Source organism: Ostrinia furnacalis, unplaced genomic scaffold (assembly GCF_004193835.3).
Source record: "Ostrinia furnacalis isolate ACB-3 unplaced genomic scaffold, ASM419383v2 OfSCF7367, whole genome shotgun sequence".
Classification (NCBI taxonomy): domain Eukaryota; kingdom Metazoa; phylum Arthropoda; class Insecta; order Lepidoptera; family Crambidae; genus Ostrinia; species Ostrinia furnacalis.
This window is the reverse complement of record NW_021137606.1, coordinates 372,478-391,673: the sequence shown is the minus strand read 5'-3', so window position 1 is coordinate 391,673 and position 19,196 is coordinate 372,478. Positions and strand designations below refer to the sequence as shown.

The following is a 19,196-nucleotide window of genomic DNA, read 5'->3' as shown; positions in this document are numbered from 1 at the left end:
CAGAGCCCGACTCGAAACGTGTGGGAACCCTGAACGTAACGGTGACCCGGAAAATTAACTCCACCCGGCCCATTACCCGGCCAGCACCCAAGTTGGGAACTTTTAAGGTGTGTTCATACATTCAAACACATTTGTAAGACGAATAGATAGCTCTATTAATGCAAATAGCGAAACGAAAAGCGGTAAAGCTCACGATGCAGGCCTTTTAGATGTTAAAGAGGGGCTTTCAACATAATTTATTCAGATTAGTTATTTGAGCACGCAAATTAGCATCTGGCTTACTAAAATTAATTGGGACGCTTTTGATTGTAATTTATCAGGCACTTTTATGAAGGTGCTTTCGGTTTATTACTGGCAAATAAATCACTTTTTATAATTTTCCCATTAAAATTGCATTAAAATGTCCGTTTAATTAAAATTTCAACTTCTGAATTTTGCAAGTGACCTGCATGTTCAACAATTATTTTAACACGATTACCGTTTTATTTCATTGCTCGTAAAAACTGGTGCAGTAGGTTATTTAGCTGGATAGCTTTGTGTCGCAGCGCAGGTGGGATAGTATAAACCAAAAGTAAATCCCGTTAGTATGAGTATAAAACAATGCTTATTCTGAGTACAGCCCCAGATGTGGTGAAATTTCTTAAAGGAAGTTCTTGGTGTCGTGGGTTTGTAAGATGACCTCATTGAACAAGTCCTCAATTGCATTATTTTAGAATTATTTAGTCTTTTAAAGGTTCAATCTTAATACTACTTAACCACGTTATTCTAGAGCAGTGTTTTTCAACCTTTTTCATGACGCGACCCCCCTAGCATGAAAAAATTTTTTGCGACCCCCCGACCGATTGCTATTTTTCATGCCTTTTACAAAGATGTTGTTAGGCACCAAATTCTTCAATATATACAACATTTATGCATTTGCATAATTAGATTTCGGATAGATCTAGCTTTAAACCTTTACTGTTTTTTTACTGAGGTAGTTTTTACGACCTCTCGCGACTCCCCTAAAGAGGCTTCGCGACCCACAGGTTGAAAAACACTGTTCTAGAGAATGATAGTAGTACTTACATTGAGCACAGCTCCGGGCGTGGTAAAGTTTCTATAAGGCGGTTTCCTATCTCGAATGTACTGGAAGATCTTGGTGCCGTGGCGCAGGAAGACGACCTTGTCGAGCAGGTGGTGCGGCACGTCGTGCAGGCAGCGCAGGCGCACCGCCCCCCCTCGCGCCGCCCACCGCTCCATCTGCAGCTCCACGCGGACTTCTGTGTGGCCCTTTACTGGGGACAAAGGAAGCACATGTTGGAGTTATAAAGAAGACTGGGTTCACGCACATGTTACGTTTATAGTAGAAGAGAGAAAATGATTTGGACTTGGTCGTTCTTGGGAACATTCAATATTAATAGTTGAGCCTTGCTTGCACTACAAAGGTATCACATATTAGATTTAGATAAGAAGAGAAAGTCTGGTATACTTGGGAACATTTGGTAGGTAATGGAAACTGATGAGCTTTCTTTTTCTCTTAATTGCGCCGATATTTTATCCGTTCAAATGTGAAAGACAAAGGTTGGTTTGGTAGAAAATGAGTTTCTTCAACTTGGAAAATTTGTGACTGGCATCAAAGTTTGGAAGTTTATTTTTTAGTTTCTTCTAGAAAATGTATTTAACGATGAGTTAAATAAAAGATGAAAAAAAATCCTCACTAAATAGGCCTATCTACGTGTCGTGCTTCGTGGATTTAAAGTCACCATATTGTTGCTGGCAATAAAGTGCGTCCAATTGAATTATAGCCACCGTTAGTCAAACAAGTAGGTTTTGCGGGCAAAGTCATGAATCACGACATTATTATAAGCACTAAATGCTACTAGAGAGTTTACAACAAACTGTACCTACGAACCTAGTCAAAAGTTACATAGGAGTTAGTAAGTGCCTCTAAGCGAACCAACTCATACGCGAACTGGGAGCTTACCAGATTCACTAAAACAGTTAATTTTGCATATATGTGTGTGCTGGAACCTATTTCAATAACTGGTAAACTCTGTTAGTACCCACTGAAACGTGTAGCAGTGAATTTCAGTAGATTTCGTTTGCAGGCTATAAATGAGTCCTATGTTAACGCATTGAAGTAAAAATTACCAAAATAATAAGTAATGAAGACTTGTGGACATATTTTCCTATTGTTTCGTAATGTTAGTATTAGAGAAGTAAAAACTACCAACTCAACCACTGTAAATGGTCTCCATCTGATAAGGTACTTCAGTGAATAACTTCAAATTACATGCAGCACCGTGTGTAAGATTCTCTCTGCATTTTGCAAGGTTGCCACGTCCTAGACTTGTAGTATACAATTTGTCGCGAATTTTTCGTGCAGTTTGCTGACATATATTGTAAAATCTGGCGCAATTTCCCGGAAACGTAAATGTAATCCGGAGTTTTAACTGTCCTTAACTTTATTTACACAGACTCGTGGAAAAATGCTTTACCTTTCCATTTTGCGAGAAGCTAATTTTGTGACTCTTTGTGGCCTGACTTTTATTTTGTTCCCAGAATAGAAGCTTTTCTTGCTAATACTAATTGTGCTGATAAAAATAATTTATCCTCCGATGTTTATTCAATCGATTCCCTTTTTACTGATATAAGTTTTTATTTTTATACCTGCTTTGAAATTCGAAACAGTAAATTCAATAACAATATCGCAAGTATCCGATACTACTCACATTTCCTTTATCGCCGACTTCTGCTTCATACTACTCGTTTTGAATGCATATTTGAAAAGAAATGCAAGTTTTCCTTCCGTTTAATATAAATATGATGTTACATACAACCAGAACAAGGTTAAAGTAGAGTAAAAGTCTAAGAAGAGCAGACGCACTTATTTCTACAAAAGCATTTAGTGATATGACTTCGAAAGAGAAGAATTTTAATTAATAAAGATAAATAAGGCGACCTACGCCATACGTAAACGACATACCTACTAACCTATAATAATTACTGGCATCCTAAGCATCAAAAGCTGAAAAGTGGATAGCACTTTTTCAGGAAACTTAAGTTGATATTTTTTGCAAATTTTCGTAACAGACACTTTTCCCATTGAGCTCACTGGAAAATTATACAACGGTGTTTGTAGGTAAAAATATAAATTGTAAGAGGAACATCACCCGATCTATGTCATCTAGGTAAGTTCCATTACAACCTGCCGCGCACATTTCACGCGACGCGGCTCGTCGCAGGACGCGTTCTGTCCTTTTTTATGACCTTTGTCACGTTTTTCAGAAATTGCCTCAGCTCGCTTCTGTTTTCGCGATCAAAGGAAACCCTCGCTGTTTTGCCATGCAAAAAGTGACAGTACATTTGAAATTCAACTCTTTTTATATGGGTCTGGAGTGCAGGCCATGTGTCGCCGCGCGGAGTAGGCAAAGTTCTCCGGTGCGCTTTTGTATACTCGAGTTCTATGACACGTTTTTCATTTTCAATTGTTGTGTACCAACAAATTGACTGTGGGAGATAAATGACTAAAAGACTGTGCAATAACTCTGTGAGAAACCAAACGGCTACACCATTTATGCCTTAGTGTTATAACGTTTCTATACGAAGATTTTGGCTCCTATTTTCAATTTAGCGATCCAAGTATTCTAGCAAGGCATAACGAATAAAACCTAAGAAAATAGGTGCGCAGAAAATGTTTAGTCGGATAATGAAGGTTACTGAAAACGTGACATATTTCAGACACGTTTTGTATATTAATAAACTTTCTTAATACAAACAGGGGAAGACTGAAGACGATGAAATATAATGTGCAATCCAGTGAAATGGCGGCGCGTTCGTGAAAAAGCTCGCATCCTTCTTGCGTGCCATAAACCATTCCAGCAGTTTTATCGTTTGCACGTTTTATGACTTTCACCGCTACAATGCAACATTCCAGTTGGTATACCAGGGGCATAAACATTCAATATTGCAAGATTTTTTACTTATTACCTGCCTTTACACTACTCAATGAATGAGAAAATTGGTCTGACAACTTGGGTATTTGAACTTTATTTGCTTAACTTTTTAAATTGTTAAATATTTTTCCTGGAAATCCTGGAGCAACTTTTAATACGTCTTAACTCTTTAAGAAGAAACATTTATAGCATTGTCTAATTAAGACAATACTCTGAACTTTTTTGAATTTATAATTCATTCAAGAATTTACTAGGTTAAATATTTTATTCGTAGCCAAGCAAGCTTTTGTCTAGAAAAATTATGATCAAACGCGGAGTGTGCTGCCAAGAAGCATTTATTTTATTTATGCTTTTGCCGCGAAATACATAATGGAAGTGCTTTATTCAGTCGTCTAGTTCTATGACTTTAGATAGAGCTAACTTTGCGTTTATTTTTGTCTACGTTCGCGAGGGTAATTATAATAAGTTATAATAAATGTCTGCCCCATGACAGCGTAACTGTGAAAGAGAGCCCGATTTTCATTACCGAAATGTGAGGCAATAGAGCGGACAAAAAGTCGTATGTGTCCAATATAATAATGTCCTTCTAATGTGCAGGCAAAAGGTCCGATGTTGTTCATGGCCAGAGAACAATGGGTAATGTTACACGCAGGATCGTACTGTTGCTACGTACGAATATAGGTACTTTGACATTAGAAAATTAGAAATTTACGTGTTTTATGTTATGGACTAATTCCTTGCGGTAATATTAATTTAATATTACGAAACTACAAGTCTACATTACGAAAGTTGTTATTGTTTAATGCAGACGATTATTATTGGCCACGACTTATTTTATTATACCTATCGTAGAAGTTAACTTAACCTTAATTTCCTTATTTTATGACATTGGTGCATATCAAATTAATAGGTACCTTTTATTTTCGGTGTTTCATACTAACAAAGTTTTGTAGCGGAAGATTGCCAGAGAACCTACGACCAACTCATTTAGATAATGATCTAACACTTAATTAACTGAACTGGCAGACCTAGAATAATATTAGTGTGATAAATAAGGCCTAAATTTCATAAACCTAACCAACTTAGTACCTAGTAATAAGTTTTCTTTGTGCTTTGAAGAAGACGTTGAAGGAACAGCATTTTTATTTCAAAGTGTTCACTTTAGTGAATTATTGTCAATTGGTAGTTTAGCTCGAGAAAGGTTTCTTCACATTAAATTTAAAATATGCATATCTTTCTATCAGCAGTAATTTCAGTTAAATGTTTAGATAAACTCCTAGATTACGTGATTTCATAAAGTTGGAATAACTTGGAAAGATTAAGATGCATGAGCGCGGCTCGTATACCAGAGAGCGGTTATGTTAAGCGGAGTATTATTAGTATTAAACATGGGCACGACAGGCAATAACTTTGAATGTCTAGACGCGAGCCAGACAAATGAGTTTCTTATCGCTAACATTTACATAAGCATGCCATACATTTGATGAATGCTTGACATCGGATGAAGTTTACTGCCCTCATCAAATTCAAATGTGTTTTCAGAGATGAAATACTGCCATTCCCATCGAGCTTTATTGAGATTGAACAAGAAATTTGCGCTCACTCATGTAAATATATCTCTGAAAAGTTTCTCAAATAACTGCTCTCATAAACATGGCTGGTTTGGGTGCCAAAATTAGATCAAACAGATTCTTTTATTGCCTTTGGAAATATGTATTACATTTTCAGAAGCGAGACAAAATAGCATAGGTCGTGTCTCAGGTTTTTACGGCTCTGAATTATTGAGGCGCCACAGCTCCACAGGCAAGCTTAATATTTTATCACAGAAAGTTGACCCGGCTTATCTTTTTGGATTCATTAAAAGAATAATTAATTATTAGTTACAAATTCTCTTAGCTGTAGCGTAAGTGTCGGACAGGAGCAGGTTATTTCGGCTCCCTTTAGTTATTCACCAAGAACATTCTTAGTGGTAAAACATTAAAACATAAAATAAACACACGAACTCTGGTGGTCATAAAATTAGCCCGACGTAATCTTAATTGGTAAGAACTGAAATGCGCTGGAAAAGAGTATTATTTTCTGGTCCTTCGAACGTGAATTATAAAACCTAATAGAAAATGTTTGTAAAATTCATAACACCACCAAAGCATTTTACACAGAAAATATAAACATTTTTGGTTCCTAGGAATCTAAGTGATCATATCTACCCAGGTAGAATTAAGTTAGGTACTTAAATTTTATCTGAAGGTCCAAAAATGTTCTTAATGAGACGTATTTAACTACAATGCTATTGTATTTAGTATGAATAGATAATCAGGAAATAAAGTTGCATGGAATTAATTACAGCCGTAGAGCAAGAAGATTCTTATTTCATTTAGTATGCATACAAAATAGAGTTTATCTTACATGCTGGATTCCCCAACGGCCTGCATCCATATCGGGGCAGATAGAAGTATATTACTTATAGCTGTGTTCGTTCGATTCGACCCATTTCGCGAGATTCATTTATAATTTACTGACCAATGTCTCTTCCGCTCGAGGTGCAGGCCATGGTGCTATCGGCTGCTGTTCCATTACTATAGGACGCAGGATAGTTTAATTTTAGCCTTTCTAAGTTTAAGTCTGCAGAATAAGGGGTTAATAAAGATGTTTTTTCACATACTCGGAGAAGTGGATGTAACCTACGTAGAGTTATTTTCAATCTCATCCTAATGAGATGAGGATGTGAGTTAAGAACACTTTAACATCGCTGCATCTCTCATCTTTAATCGAACGCTTTCTCCGCTTTACTGAGTGCCACTTATCTTTGATGGCAATAACCATAGATTCTCTCCTTGCTCAAGCCATAGCAGCATCGCTCATCTTTGGTGGAATCATGCCCTTAGATTGGACCTCTATGGGTTTATTGTTTCACCCAGCGATGAATTACAACCTCGACTATTGCTATTTGCATAAGCGCACTAGTCCCGCCGACGAATTGAAATTAGGTATGAATAACCCGGTAGGTAGTGATTCAATGTGAGAACAAAAGGAGTATTCCCTTTTCTCCTAAGGAATATACCCTTTCTATAATACTCAATTTCAAAACAGTAATATTGTGAAGACAATCATCATCATACGATATTATGTCAGTCTTATAGAGCTCGTAAACATGATATTTTAGTACAAGTAAGTGAATGACGTTCTTGATTGTTATCGTTAGAAAAAGTAGGTACTCATTACTTTATAAGATGTTTCAGTGTTTACTCATACCTATTACTATCAAGGCGCTACATCAAAGTGGCCTTTCGCAACTTAGTTGGCTAACATGGTATTCGCACCTAGGCCCTTCGGGTCCAACTCTGAGCAATAGAACTAGTTACAACAATTATTAATTTAGGTACACTAATTACAAACTCGGAGACAGCTGGGAAGTGCAACTTAGTCTGTTAGTCTTGCCGTTTTGCCGCAAACGGTGACCGTACACTGAATTAAGTCTGTGAGAGCGGTAGCTACAAATGTATCAATGTTTAGAATAACCAAGCAGAGACCGTGTGACCCTAGTTGATGTTCGTTAGGTAAATTAAGTAACTCGATATATGTTTGTTTACTCAATATAATAGAAGGAGAAGACTTTTTTCTATCTCTACATTTTTATCTCGATATTGACAACATTTGGTAGATATCCCATTGCACACCCGACGAAACAAAAATTGCTAGATACCAAAAAGAGTTAGTTTACATTAAAAACATAGTTTCTCGCTACATTACGTATGAAACAAAAACCAATCTGAACTGAAAAAAGAAAAAAATGCTGACCATGAAAGTGTCGAAAAAAAAAACAAATGCTGGTGCTTTATAAAAACAAATGCCAATACCAAGAAGTTACTCAAAAAGTATAGAAGAGCGGACGGTATCAAACGCGAATGCAAACTACCCATTGATAAAACTAGCCTTTCCCATATCCCTCCAAAGCAATGACAATAAAAAAAGATGTGAAGTAAAAAAAAACAGGTGGTTACACATCCTCACGATGCCCGGGCGGGCAGTAAACGGCATGTTCGTATAAGGGAGACCTTTTTTGCCAGATCAAATCCCGCAAATTCTGTACCTGAATTGTTTATAGAAGCAGAACTACTATTTAGTATTAACTAGCTGACCCGGCGAACTTTGTTCCGCCTTAATGGCAATAAATAGGCAGACTTTTTTTTTAATTTCGAACGGGATAAATAGTATCCTATGTCCTTCTCCTGGCTCTAAACTACCTCCCTGACAATTTTCAGCTAAATCGGTTCAGCCGTTCTTGAGTTATAAGTGGAGTAACTAACACGACTTTCTTTTGAATACCTATATTTTGTGTGTTGATGTGGATACTCCTTATGAATTGGTTTTTAGTCTGGATTTGGACTTTTTAATTCATTTTATGATTTTGTTATTGAATTTATCTCATAAAAATTAATACTAGGTTTTACAAACTTATGTATGTGGAAAGACCGTACACAATCGCCAGCCTAAAAAAATATTTTAGGTACTTAATGTTGAAACTTTAATGTTGAATAATATGTAACTACGAGTAGGTAGATAATTAATTCATAAAGATAACACTGTGATTGTTAGGCGATATATGCTATACTTTCTTAAGATTGTATTAAAATAATAAATAAGGGAAGAGCCTGGATGCGGGCAGCGCAGGACCGTTCATTGTGGAAAACCTTGGGGGAGGCCTTTGTCCAGCAGTGGACGTCATTTGGCTGAAACGAACGAACGAACGAATAAATAAGGGATCTTTCATCTTTACAAAAAAGGTGTGATAGCAATGTAGGTACACGTATCTGCTACACCATTTATCTTGTGGACATGTGTATCGAGTCCAAAACATAGGCTCCTATGTGTTAGATCATCTTGCGTATCCAGTGGCGTTTTTACATCTACGTGGCCATGCGAGGCACACTTGACCTACATCCCGAGACTTTCCTACACGGATTGTATCTGTTTTTCATGCAAATATCTTGTGTGCTGTAGTTTTTAACAATGCGGTAGTCGTGAATAAGGAAATTGGGTTCCAATGTGTTCTTATTTCGGAATCTGTTTACATAATCTAGGAAGTATTCAAAGTTTTGAGTAAAGTTAAAACTGTGGCATCAATGGTAGTAATAGATGCCATTTTGCAATAAGTTGTGTATTCTGATGCACTTTCAACAAATACATGACACCTATGTAAATGTAAAGTTACAACTATCAAAACAATGTCAATAATAGTTAGAGAAAATTAACAGGGGCGATCAATTAAATCTATGTAGGTTAGGTACTGTTTGATCAAAGATAAAAATGAATGAAAACATCAAGAATTGAGACGTTAAGTAAATTATTCATTGAATCATTACTACGAGCGAATTGATATTATCATGAAAGTATGAAGATTTACGATCAGAATAAGTTGAGACTGACACTCTGAAAGGTCTTTTACACTTTCAAGTCTTTTCATTTTCCCATTCCGAGCTGCCTTTGTGTAAAAAGAAACGTCATACTGCGTTTTGTGTTTGTGAGCATCGCGGAAATGCGGCGGAGGGTCACTTAATAAACCAAGGGCCATCCAAAATTCAGCACTCATTATTTTTCTGCTAAGTGCGGTCACATTTCTTCGGTCGGTTGAGTGTTGTCCGGAACGTCTTAAGAACGGATATACTCGTATCAATATGTATTGTTCACAAGTCCTCTTTACAGCAAGCGTCTCGATACATTTCCATTTGATCTTTACATGCGAAGGAAAGAAATAATTAGAGATCAGAAAATTTGCAAAATGAAGTAAAAGTAGAGCAATTGATTTTACTCTCGATGCTAAACCAACGTATTTTTAACAACGCAAAATCATTCTGTGTAAAGAGTAACTTATTTTAAAATGAGAATGCGGATGAAAACAATAAAGTGTTATAGTTTCAGTACAATCGACTATCGAGGTGTAGGTAAAGCTCCGTACCTCTGAAACGTCTCCGTTGTATTATCTTCTGATCACGTAGACTGTCCACTAACAATGTCAACTGAATTTGTGCCCAGTCCGTGTTGCAACGTGTCTCTTGCATTTCAAATAATTCGAATATTTTTAGTTATCTCGTAATACAGCTGCATTTAAAAAAATACTATTTTCGATCAAGTGTCTGTGTTGTGGTCATTTTGAATGTTATTTAATTTTTAGAGTAGGTGCACACCGTTGATGTTTAGTCGGGTAGTTGATCAGTATGGGCATGTATGGGAGTGCGCACACTACGCCGATTCGATTTCGCCGATTCTTCATACAATTTAAAATCGGGAACAACTATCGGCCAACTAAAAATCAACGGTGTGCGCCTACTATTGGCATTGAAACTTAAATCTCATTCTCCTATATTACAACGATGCAGGTAATGCAATGAACTATTGTTTTCTGTTTTAATTACAATATCAATAAAGCATCGTTTTAACAATAATGTACCTATGTAATGTAACTGAAACACAACTAAATATTTCCACTTTAAAAAGCGAAAGTGTTTTTATTGTATTAACGAAATTTTTCTTCTCCTAGCAAAAGTCACCTAAGTCAAAAATCCGTCGTGAAAGCTCGTTCATTAAAATTCTTTCGTCACGCAATCAACCTGAATGGCTGAGTCGATCCAAATTATGTTATCGGTAACTTTTATTGTAATAGTAATTTACGGATCACAAATTTTATGAAGCTATTTTATTTTTCAACTTATCTGATTGTTCAAAGTTAGGTTATTAAAAGGACATTTAATTGATCTAACTCTACGTAAGTATTAACAATTTAGTACTCGGATTTGGAATTCATAAGCACAGCTTTCCTTTGCTTTGAAATAAGTTGGTGATTTTCTTTTCATAGTGTCTTACAGAATGAGAATATGTTTTCATCTGCTTTAGATCTCACGCGAAATGTTCGAATCGTTATTTAATATTTTTGTACATTAGAAAAGTGAACGTAGAAATAAATAAAATACAAATAAACTAACATCAAGAAAAAGTAATTAAAGTTTTTATTAGAGTCTTATCACATATAAGACCATAAACAATAATATTAGGTACTTACCCCAATATAAGGTGGCAGGTACCGACTCGTAACGTAAATAAGTAGCATAAAGTAATGAGCGGACAGTAAAACTAATCTGTTTGTTTGTCGCTACGAGGATATTCCTGTATCGTACCCAACCCAATCAGTAACTCGGAAAACTTTCCCCGGAATTCCGTTTCTTGTTTATCTCTACTTGTTTAGTTCGCCGACGCAGATGTGTTATTATTATTGCTAGTTTGAAGCGTAATAATGTTTGGTAACCCTTAAAATATTATAGGATCAAAGTGTATAAACTTTGATCATAAAAATAGATTTCTATTCAAACCATATCATTCACGAGAGACTGCCTCATTCGTTCGTGCCTCACCACCATTCGCGTATCAGGACATTGTGTACCCACAAGTTAATGCCTTCGCATAATAATTTGAATTACCTCCGATATTCGTAACGAATTTTCCCCTTTTGTTATTTTAGTGCCGTAATTACTAGTAATTAGTATGCGAAGGTCACCATCCATTATGCTGCATTCCTAATGAAAAATGAACGTTTCAAAGAATATTCGCTGAATTTCGTTCTGGCATTTCTTTAAAATATTCCTCGTTTGCTACAGTCGCTCATTGTCGGGGATCGTGACTCGCCGGCGACAATCTTTCTCCATTTGTTCGGGACTTTTACGAAAGCTCGTGGGTACCTACGTATAACGATATTTGTTCGTTTCATAATTCATAGCGACTATTTCATCTGCGTGTTTTTCGTTGTGGTGTCCTCGCATTAATCTTGATAATGAGCGTGTGTAGCGAGGGATGAGGCGGATGTTGCAATAAATTGACAAATTTAGCTTAACAGACCATTATTTCAATTTAGTTGATAGTGACAAAGTACAACAACATCATAAATAAAAAGCTAATGCGATGAGGTACAAAACTATCAGTCATTTTAGTAAGTTTTTCAGTATTGTGGAAAATAAGTTTTTAAGGGATCTATCAATTGATCCAACCCTTTCAGGTTTTTTCAGCGTTGTTTTTTCTCTAACTTGAAGGGTACAGGGGCAAAACAAGGAATGTCCCTAAAATCCAAAAGTATATTTTTGATGGCAATATTTTCGATTTCCCGCGTATTTTTATTTGAAATTATACAAAAAGCGTAAAAACAAGTGTAGTTAGTCATATGTATTCATATTAGTAGTTTATAATTTTAAGTGACACATAAGAATATCTTAAACTTTAAATTTAAATGTTCATTACGTAACTTTTTGTTTTTGTGACATTTCTTGTTTTGCCCCTGAACAACGTAAAGGTTCTTGAACTTTTAGCGCGAAGAGTTGCTAGTTAAGGTGTAATAATTTTTGATGAAGGTTTTTATCTTAAAATCTTTGGAGCATTATTTTTATTAATGAAATTAACACATTTCCCGGCGTGTATAATTTACTTCAATCCTATTGTGTGTAATTTAAGGGGAGGTATTAAACATTATAATTATGAGCCATTACTATAACCACAGAGCTCGTAGAAACGCGTAACTTTATGTAAATGGGAAATTGTTACGCCATGTTAAAATAACTCGCCTAAACCTGGCTTTTGACAATATATTCGTACTAATATAGGCTGATTGCGTAAATATAGACTAAGCCAATGTCCAAAAATAGTAAACCATTTAAGTGAATATGAATATTTATATCGACTCCTCTTATTTTGCTTTCCATAAGTGTCACGGACTTAGATGTGAAATAACTAGCAGTAGGTATCTCAAGGCAACTTGAATATTTATATGCGAACAAATTACGGCTTAAAGGGAAATTCTCTTTTTGTGTAAAACAAGCGTGCGTATTCTACGAAATTGTTTTCCGAGTACTACATGCAGACAATATAAAATTTCCCGAATAATAAAACAGTATTACAATATGTAACTCAAATTCCATTTCAATTACCATAACTGCATATTCTTTCCCATTAGCCAAGTATTTGACTTTCAAATTCAAACAATTTTGGATCCATCCACATGTAGCATATAAACCCACATCAATATAATCTGCGCTACATTGTCGTGTCTCCTGAAGTTTGACAAAGTTTCTCTAGTGATGTGTTGCCTTATGATTATAGGAAAACGTAGCTTTGTGAATCACTTTGAAAAGTTTTAAGAATTTTTATGTTTTCCGTCAAAAAAGGAAAGTAATCTCTCATCTTCAATAGGTATAACATTAGCTCTCTGTCTTTCTGAATGTATGTAATTGGGCTGTATTTCAAAAATCGTATTATGGAGACCGATGTTTTCACAAAGTATTAGGTATTGCTTACTACACTTAACTAAAAATAATGAAAAAGAAAATTCAAAAAAATATCCAATTAAGAGTGATTTGGTAACTCTTTATTTTTTTTTATTTTTACAGTATAGGCAAAAAATTATAAAGAGTTAAAAACCAGCTGGTGTATCCTGTATGAGAGTACGGAATCCTCCTTGTTCGGCTCATACTTGGCCGTTTTTGTTTATTTCTTGGACGAAACTTCGCTTTTAACTTTTTCATTTATGAGATAGGTAAGTTTTCCCTGGAAATGATTTTCGTTACACATTTTATGGCGGAGCGTGTTTCTGTCCGTTAGTTAAGTTCTAAATTATTTTCGCGTGTGCCCGATAGTTTTCGTTTTGGGCAGAGTAATGGCCGCTATTACGACGGTTGGGCTCATTCCTTCGGTGTCTCAGTTGCGTGTTTCCAGAATCAATCGCCTCTCTTATGTTCGATGGATTTCACTCCGGGTAATGTCGGGTACGTATGTAGGTACGGGTCCGCCCTAATTTAGGGACTGGCTTGAGCATATTACATAGACTGTTCTATGAATATGGATTTCTGGGAGACAGTGTCTCATCAAGTCATCAAGTTGTTACCATAATAATTACATTCTGATCTTAGTTAGGGTATATTTCCTTAGCCATTTTTTGCAGAAATCTCTGCCATTGTTGTCAAAAGACAGACATAATTAATTTACCAGCTAAACGACTGTACTCTGAAAAAAAGTGTAGAAATTTATGACTTGTTTGTGCAAGAATCCGACATGGAAAACTTGTTTTCATTAAGCAGTCTACAGGACTTTGATTAATGACGTGGAATGGGTACCTATTGCGTGTATCTAAATTACCTACCGCTTATAATTATTATAGTTGGGAAAAATAGATGTTGTTCTGATTCTAGCTGACAAATGAAATAGTCTAGGTACTTAGTGTTTATAAGTTCGGGTGAATAAACCTTAATTATGTAGATTTTTGTGGCTAGTTTTTTATTGTGTTTGTTATTAATTATGCTTTTTGTATTAAGTCACATAAATGGCTTTTTAAGCAAGCCTATATCGTATTTTAGATTCATTTGCTCCCACTCCTTGACATATGTATATAAGTTTTCCATTATCCAATATACTGTTATTATTCAAGTTACAAGACCGTACCTATAAACGAATTTTATAACAGCACTCGCCTTAAAATATTTTGGTCCAACGTTTAATCCCTTTATAATGTGTCCTATCTCCGTGCTCGTTATAATAGGGCCATAAACTCCGTGTGAAAAGTGAATTTAACCGTTCCACACATTTTTAATAAGGCAGGTCATAAATGCCTTATTAAAGGGGCGTAGGCTGGGCGACACGTAGATGGTTCAATTTTGCCATGCTATGGCTTGGAACAGGTTAATTTGTGAATAATTTTCTTATTTCAATTCAATGCTGGACTATTTTACGCCAGAATATTTTTGGACTCTATTTGATACATGAAATGGTGAGAAGACACTCAATCAACTCTTAAATGAATTTTATTGAAGTACGAGTATCTTATGAATGTTAAATGTTGAATATTGCGTTTCACAATGTGAAATAAAAAATGTTTAATGGAGCAACAGAAATAAAATCATAACATTCACCGCAAAATGATGTTTCCATATTCATTTCATACTATGTTTGATTTGATTTTAATTTCAATAAATATTTTATTCATACATTTGCATGATATCTTCTTTTTTAAAAAAGCCACGAACGAAGCCTGGTTGTTTAAAAACAATTGAATTTCTCTTGTGGCTGGTTTTTAGGATGGAGTGTTAAAATTTTACAACGGCGAGATTAAAAAATGTGGTTTGCGTAGGGGTTGGCGCTTTCCTGTGTTCAGCCACGCTAAATTCCTTCAGACGCGGAAATGACACGTACTGGGAACCGCTTTAATTATACGCCATCGCTTATATTCTCAGTCAGGATTCGAGGAACTACTGAAGAAAACAACATTATAATACTATTTTACGAGACTAAAGATATAGCGTGCTATGCAAGTTTTTTAGTTCTATTTTAGGCATAGGTACATAATTATGTACAGTCGACAGTTTGTCATCAAACTATAGGTAAATAAGTAGGTACTTAACTGTCTTATTGCAAAAAAAAACATTCAGCCATTTACCAAAAACCGCAAAATATACGTTACAGTTTAGCTTAATGAGTTGTCGCCCGTACTAGCTTTTGCCCGCGGCTTCACCCGCACAAATTATAGCCTATATGATATAATCAATAATACTGCAAAGTTTCATCAAAATCCGTTCAGTAGTTTTTGCGTGAAAGAGTAACAAACATCCAGACATCCACACAAACTTTCGCATTTATAATATTACTAGCTGACCCGGCGAACTTTGTTCCGCCTTAATGGCAATCAATAACGGGATAAAAAGTATCCTATGTCCTTCTCCTGGCTCTAAACTACCTCCCTGTCAATTTTCAGCTGAATCGGTTAAGCCGTTCTTGAGTTATAAGTGGAGTAACTAACACGACTTTCTTTTATATAATAGATAGATAGTAGGAAGTAGGATAATAAGAATATGTATGTATCGCAGTACCTACTGTCCATGTCGGTATCTAAAATTGATAGATGGATGCCGATTGTGTAGCTGTTTAGTCATCTCTAAATATGTGTTCAAAGATATTAATCATAATCATAATAATCATAATGCCCGTTTTCACCATCAACTCCTAATTTTTAAGTGACCTCTATGGTAACACTTAACAGGAATTTTGTTTTCATAGGGGTCACTTAAAAATAAGGGATTGATGGTGAAAACGGGCATAAGTATATTATTATATCACTTTCCATTGCATGTATAAGTTTAGTTTAGTACTAACCTTGTTCCTATTTAAGTGTAAAACGAACACGAAAGCCCTGGTAATTCCCAAATTATAAATGTCTGCAACGAATCCAACTAATCCGGCATTAGGGGCGATCAATCAAAGAAACAAAACGAATGTAATGGGAGACATTTTTTCTTGTTCGCTGTTATACAATTCGTTAGCAAAACGGCTTATTTATTAAAAGATAATTGTCGCAGATTTTATATTATGCATATCTTAAGAGTAGGTAGGTATTTATAGGTAAAGTAGACATGATCGATTGTCTATAGCTATTTTTTTAGCTCCACCAAATTGTTATATTTTTGCGATCTGCAATAAGTTCCCATTTTAAACAAGAGGCAGAAGTCATGCAATTGATTTCTTTGAATGTGAACTCTGTTAATAATAAAGCTCTTTCATTTTCGACAAAACATTATTCAAAAGCCTAGGTATTGTATTTCCCGCAGAATTCCCGGAATTTAAACACAATTCAGATATGCATCCGAATATTTCGCCATCGCAATATTAAATCCTGGATTTTCAGGAAGATATCATAGATAATATAGAAGTTGCGACCATTGGTTTCTTTAATCTATATGAAGACTGAAAACGGAATGGAAGTTTCATACATACAAAGATATTTTGAGCGAATGAATTAATTCACCAAAAATATATGTAGTAGTCCAGCAGTGGACGTCATTTGGCTGAAACGAACGAATATGTAGTAGGTTTAGGTTACCTCATTACTTAATTTTGCAGACCGTTGGAATATCAATATTGTTCAATTAAGTAACATAAGTGTTCTGTTGTCCAAATATTGACGATTTACCGAATAAATTATTTGTATAATTAATTTAAAGTGTAACTAAATGGTTCCGTTTTAAAATGAATCGTTAGTTTAAGTCAAAAATAGTTAAGTACGATAGCTGCCAAAAACCGCTTGCGCTCGCCGCAGTCCGGGAAACTTTCAAAGCTTTTATGCTTTTATTCAATGGAGACAAATTAACACTATATTCCACTTTTATTTTTAAGCGCGCGGGTGACTATTTTCCGCTCGCTTGATTGCCGCAATTTTAGTATTAAAATATTGCGTCATTTCATTTTTTCGTTTGACAGTAGCGGCGCGGTGAGGTGTGGTATCGAACGAGTAGTTTGAAAGCCGAAAATATTGATATTGACACGTTTGAATTTTATTTCAGTTCCTACTTCAGTTTGTAATTTTGTATGAAATTCGATATCGATGATGCTTGATTCATGATAGAGTTAACGCTATTATTATTTTGGATTGAAATGAAAAAGTAATTTTGTAAATAGTCAGTCAGTCAAGTTTTCATTTACGAAGGCGATCGTAAGAATGTATACTTACCTAGTTACTTTTTCATATAGAAAAGTGTTGGCATTATTTAGTAAGTAGGTAATTTCAGAAGCAATATCAGGCGTGTATCTCAAATAATAGGGATAGGTAATGAAGCCAAAAGCAACATGAAATTCAAGGTGAACAAAACTAGAAATGAGAATTCATACATCAGTTTTGTTCATTAATGTTCGAAATAAACTTAGTAATTACTTTTAAATCCTAATCTGGCTTATTGTTTTATTCATAGTTCAGGATTAGCTGGAAACTAGCCGGTTGTATTCATAAGTCGAGTGGTGCGACCATAGAAACTGCACTGTACAAACAGGCCCGGACTCGGAGTCAGGGGAGCTGGCCTTTGAATAACATTCATTAGACTGAATTAGAATATTTACAAGTTACTTTATAAAAATGGTGAATAGGTACCTTGTTAGCGTTTTTGCATCCCCTAGGTCACTTTATTGTAGATAAGAATGCTAATACCTGGTAGCTAAAAGTAAACTCTCTTTAAAAGGTTGTGAACTCGTTACTTGATGTCGGGATCTGTTCCATAATAATGCGTGTATATTACTCATCCTTATAAAATATTAGCTTGTTTTTTTTCCTTTGTTTCAAAATGTAGAGAGTAAAAGAAACCTAGGCTACTATTTATTACGTAATACGAATTACCTATAATTCTGAATTTCGTCATTTTTGACGATCTTACATTTATAAAATCAAATGATTTCTTTTTTCTATTGGCTATAAAAGCTTTATATTTGAGTAACTTTTTAGTTTATTTTGTAAGTTTGAGCCAAAAATTACAGAGGCCTATCTAGGTACATTTTTAGAGATAGAAACAGCCTTGAATTACTAATCCAATTTAAATGTTTGTACCTAATGGTTATTCTACTAATGGATTAGTAAGGTTGCTTTTAAAATACCCAGTTTAACGATTAAAAAGTCCTCCAACCTTTATTTGATAAATATTATTGGGTACAGCTGTGCATAACACAGCTCTTGACTCACGACTCAAGTCGCTCTGATTGCACGGACTACGCAAACAAGCGAGCTCAAACAGGGACTCCGCAGGTCGGCCTTTGAATTACATTCATTGGAATTTACAATATTGAGCATTGGAACGACCATAACTAGCACGAGACGGATTACAGGATTACAGCGCTTGGTAAGGTCGTATGAACATCACTAGTGAGAAATAACAAACCCTATAAAACAACATATAAATAATACAACAAACTAACTTTTTAAACTTTTTAATTTTTTATTAAAATATCTCATTATGGCGCTCTGAGTCTTTAGCAAATATATTATATTATATAACATAATATATTATATTCAATAGAATATTTGATTTAATATTAATGTAACACTCATACTTACTTATTTATAAAAATAAATAATGTAGCCCTCCCATCAAACCTTTGCAATGCCTTAACTAGGTAACTAAGTAATAAGCACACATGTATTAGTGATAAGACCTTTAATGTACACTTAGTAGGCAAATAAACAATTTGAATTTGAATTTGAAAAATTACAGCTTGGTGAGCTTATACGAACATCACTAGTGAGACTTTCAGCTTGATTAGCTCTCATACGAACATCACTAGTGAGATATTACAGCTTGATTAGCTCATACGAACGTTACGAGTGCGACGGTTAGAGCTTCATTCGCTGTAAAGACGAACGTTAAATCAATGCCAACATTAAGGCTGGGTTGCTCCATCTTACTTTAACTTTGACATACG

General features: G+C 35.2%; 1 protein-coding gene across 1 annotated transcript in view; it reads right to left on the bottom strand.

The window, feature by feature from the left end:
* The window catches only part of LOC114364243 (uncharacterized), a 74,574-nt gene that overhangs the window by 19,235 nt on the left and 36,143 nt on the right, over window positions 1-19,196 (bottom strand). Inside the window, exon 2 of the mRNA XM_028320329.1 lies at window positions 1,066-1,274. Coding sequence (XP_028176130.1) covers window positions 1,066-1,274 — 209 coding nt within the window. The remainder of the gene's footprint in view (window positions 1-1,065; window positions 1,275-19,196) is intronic.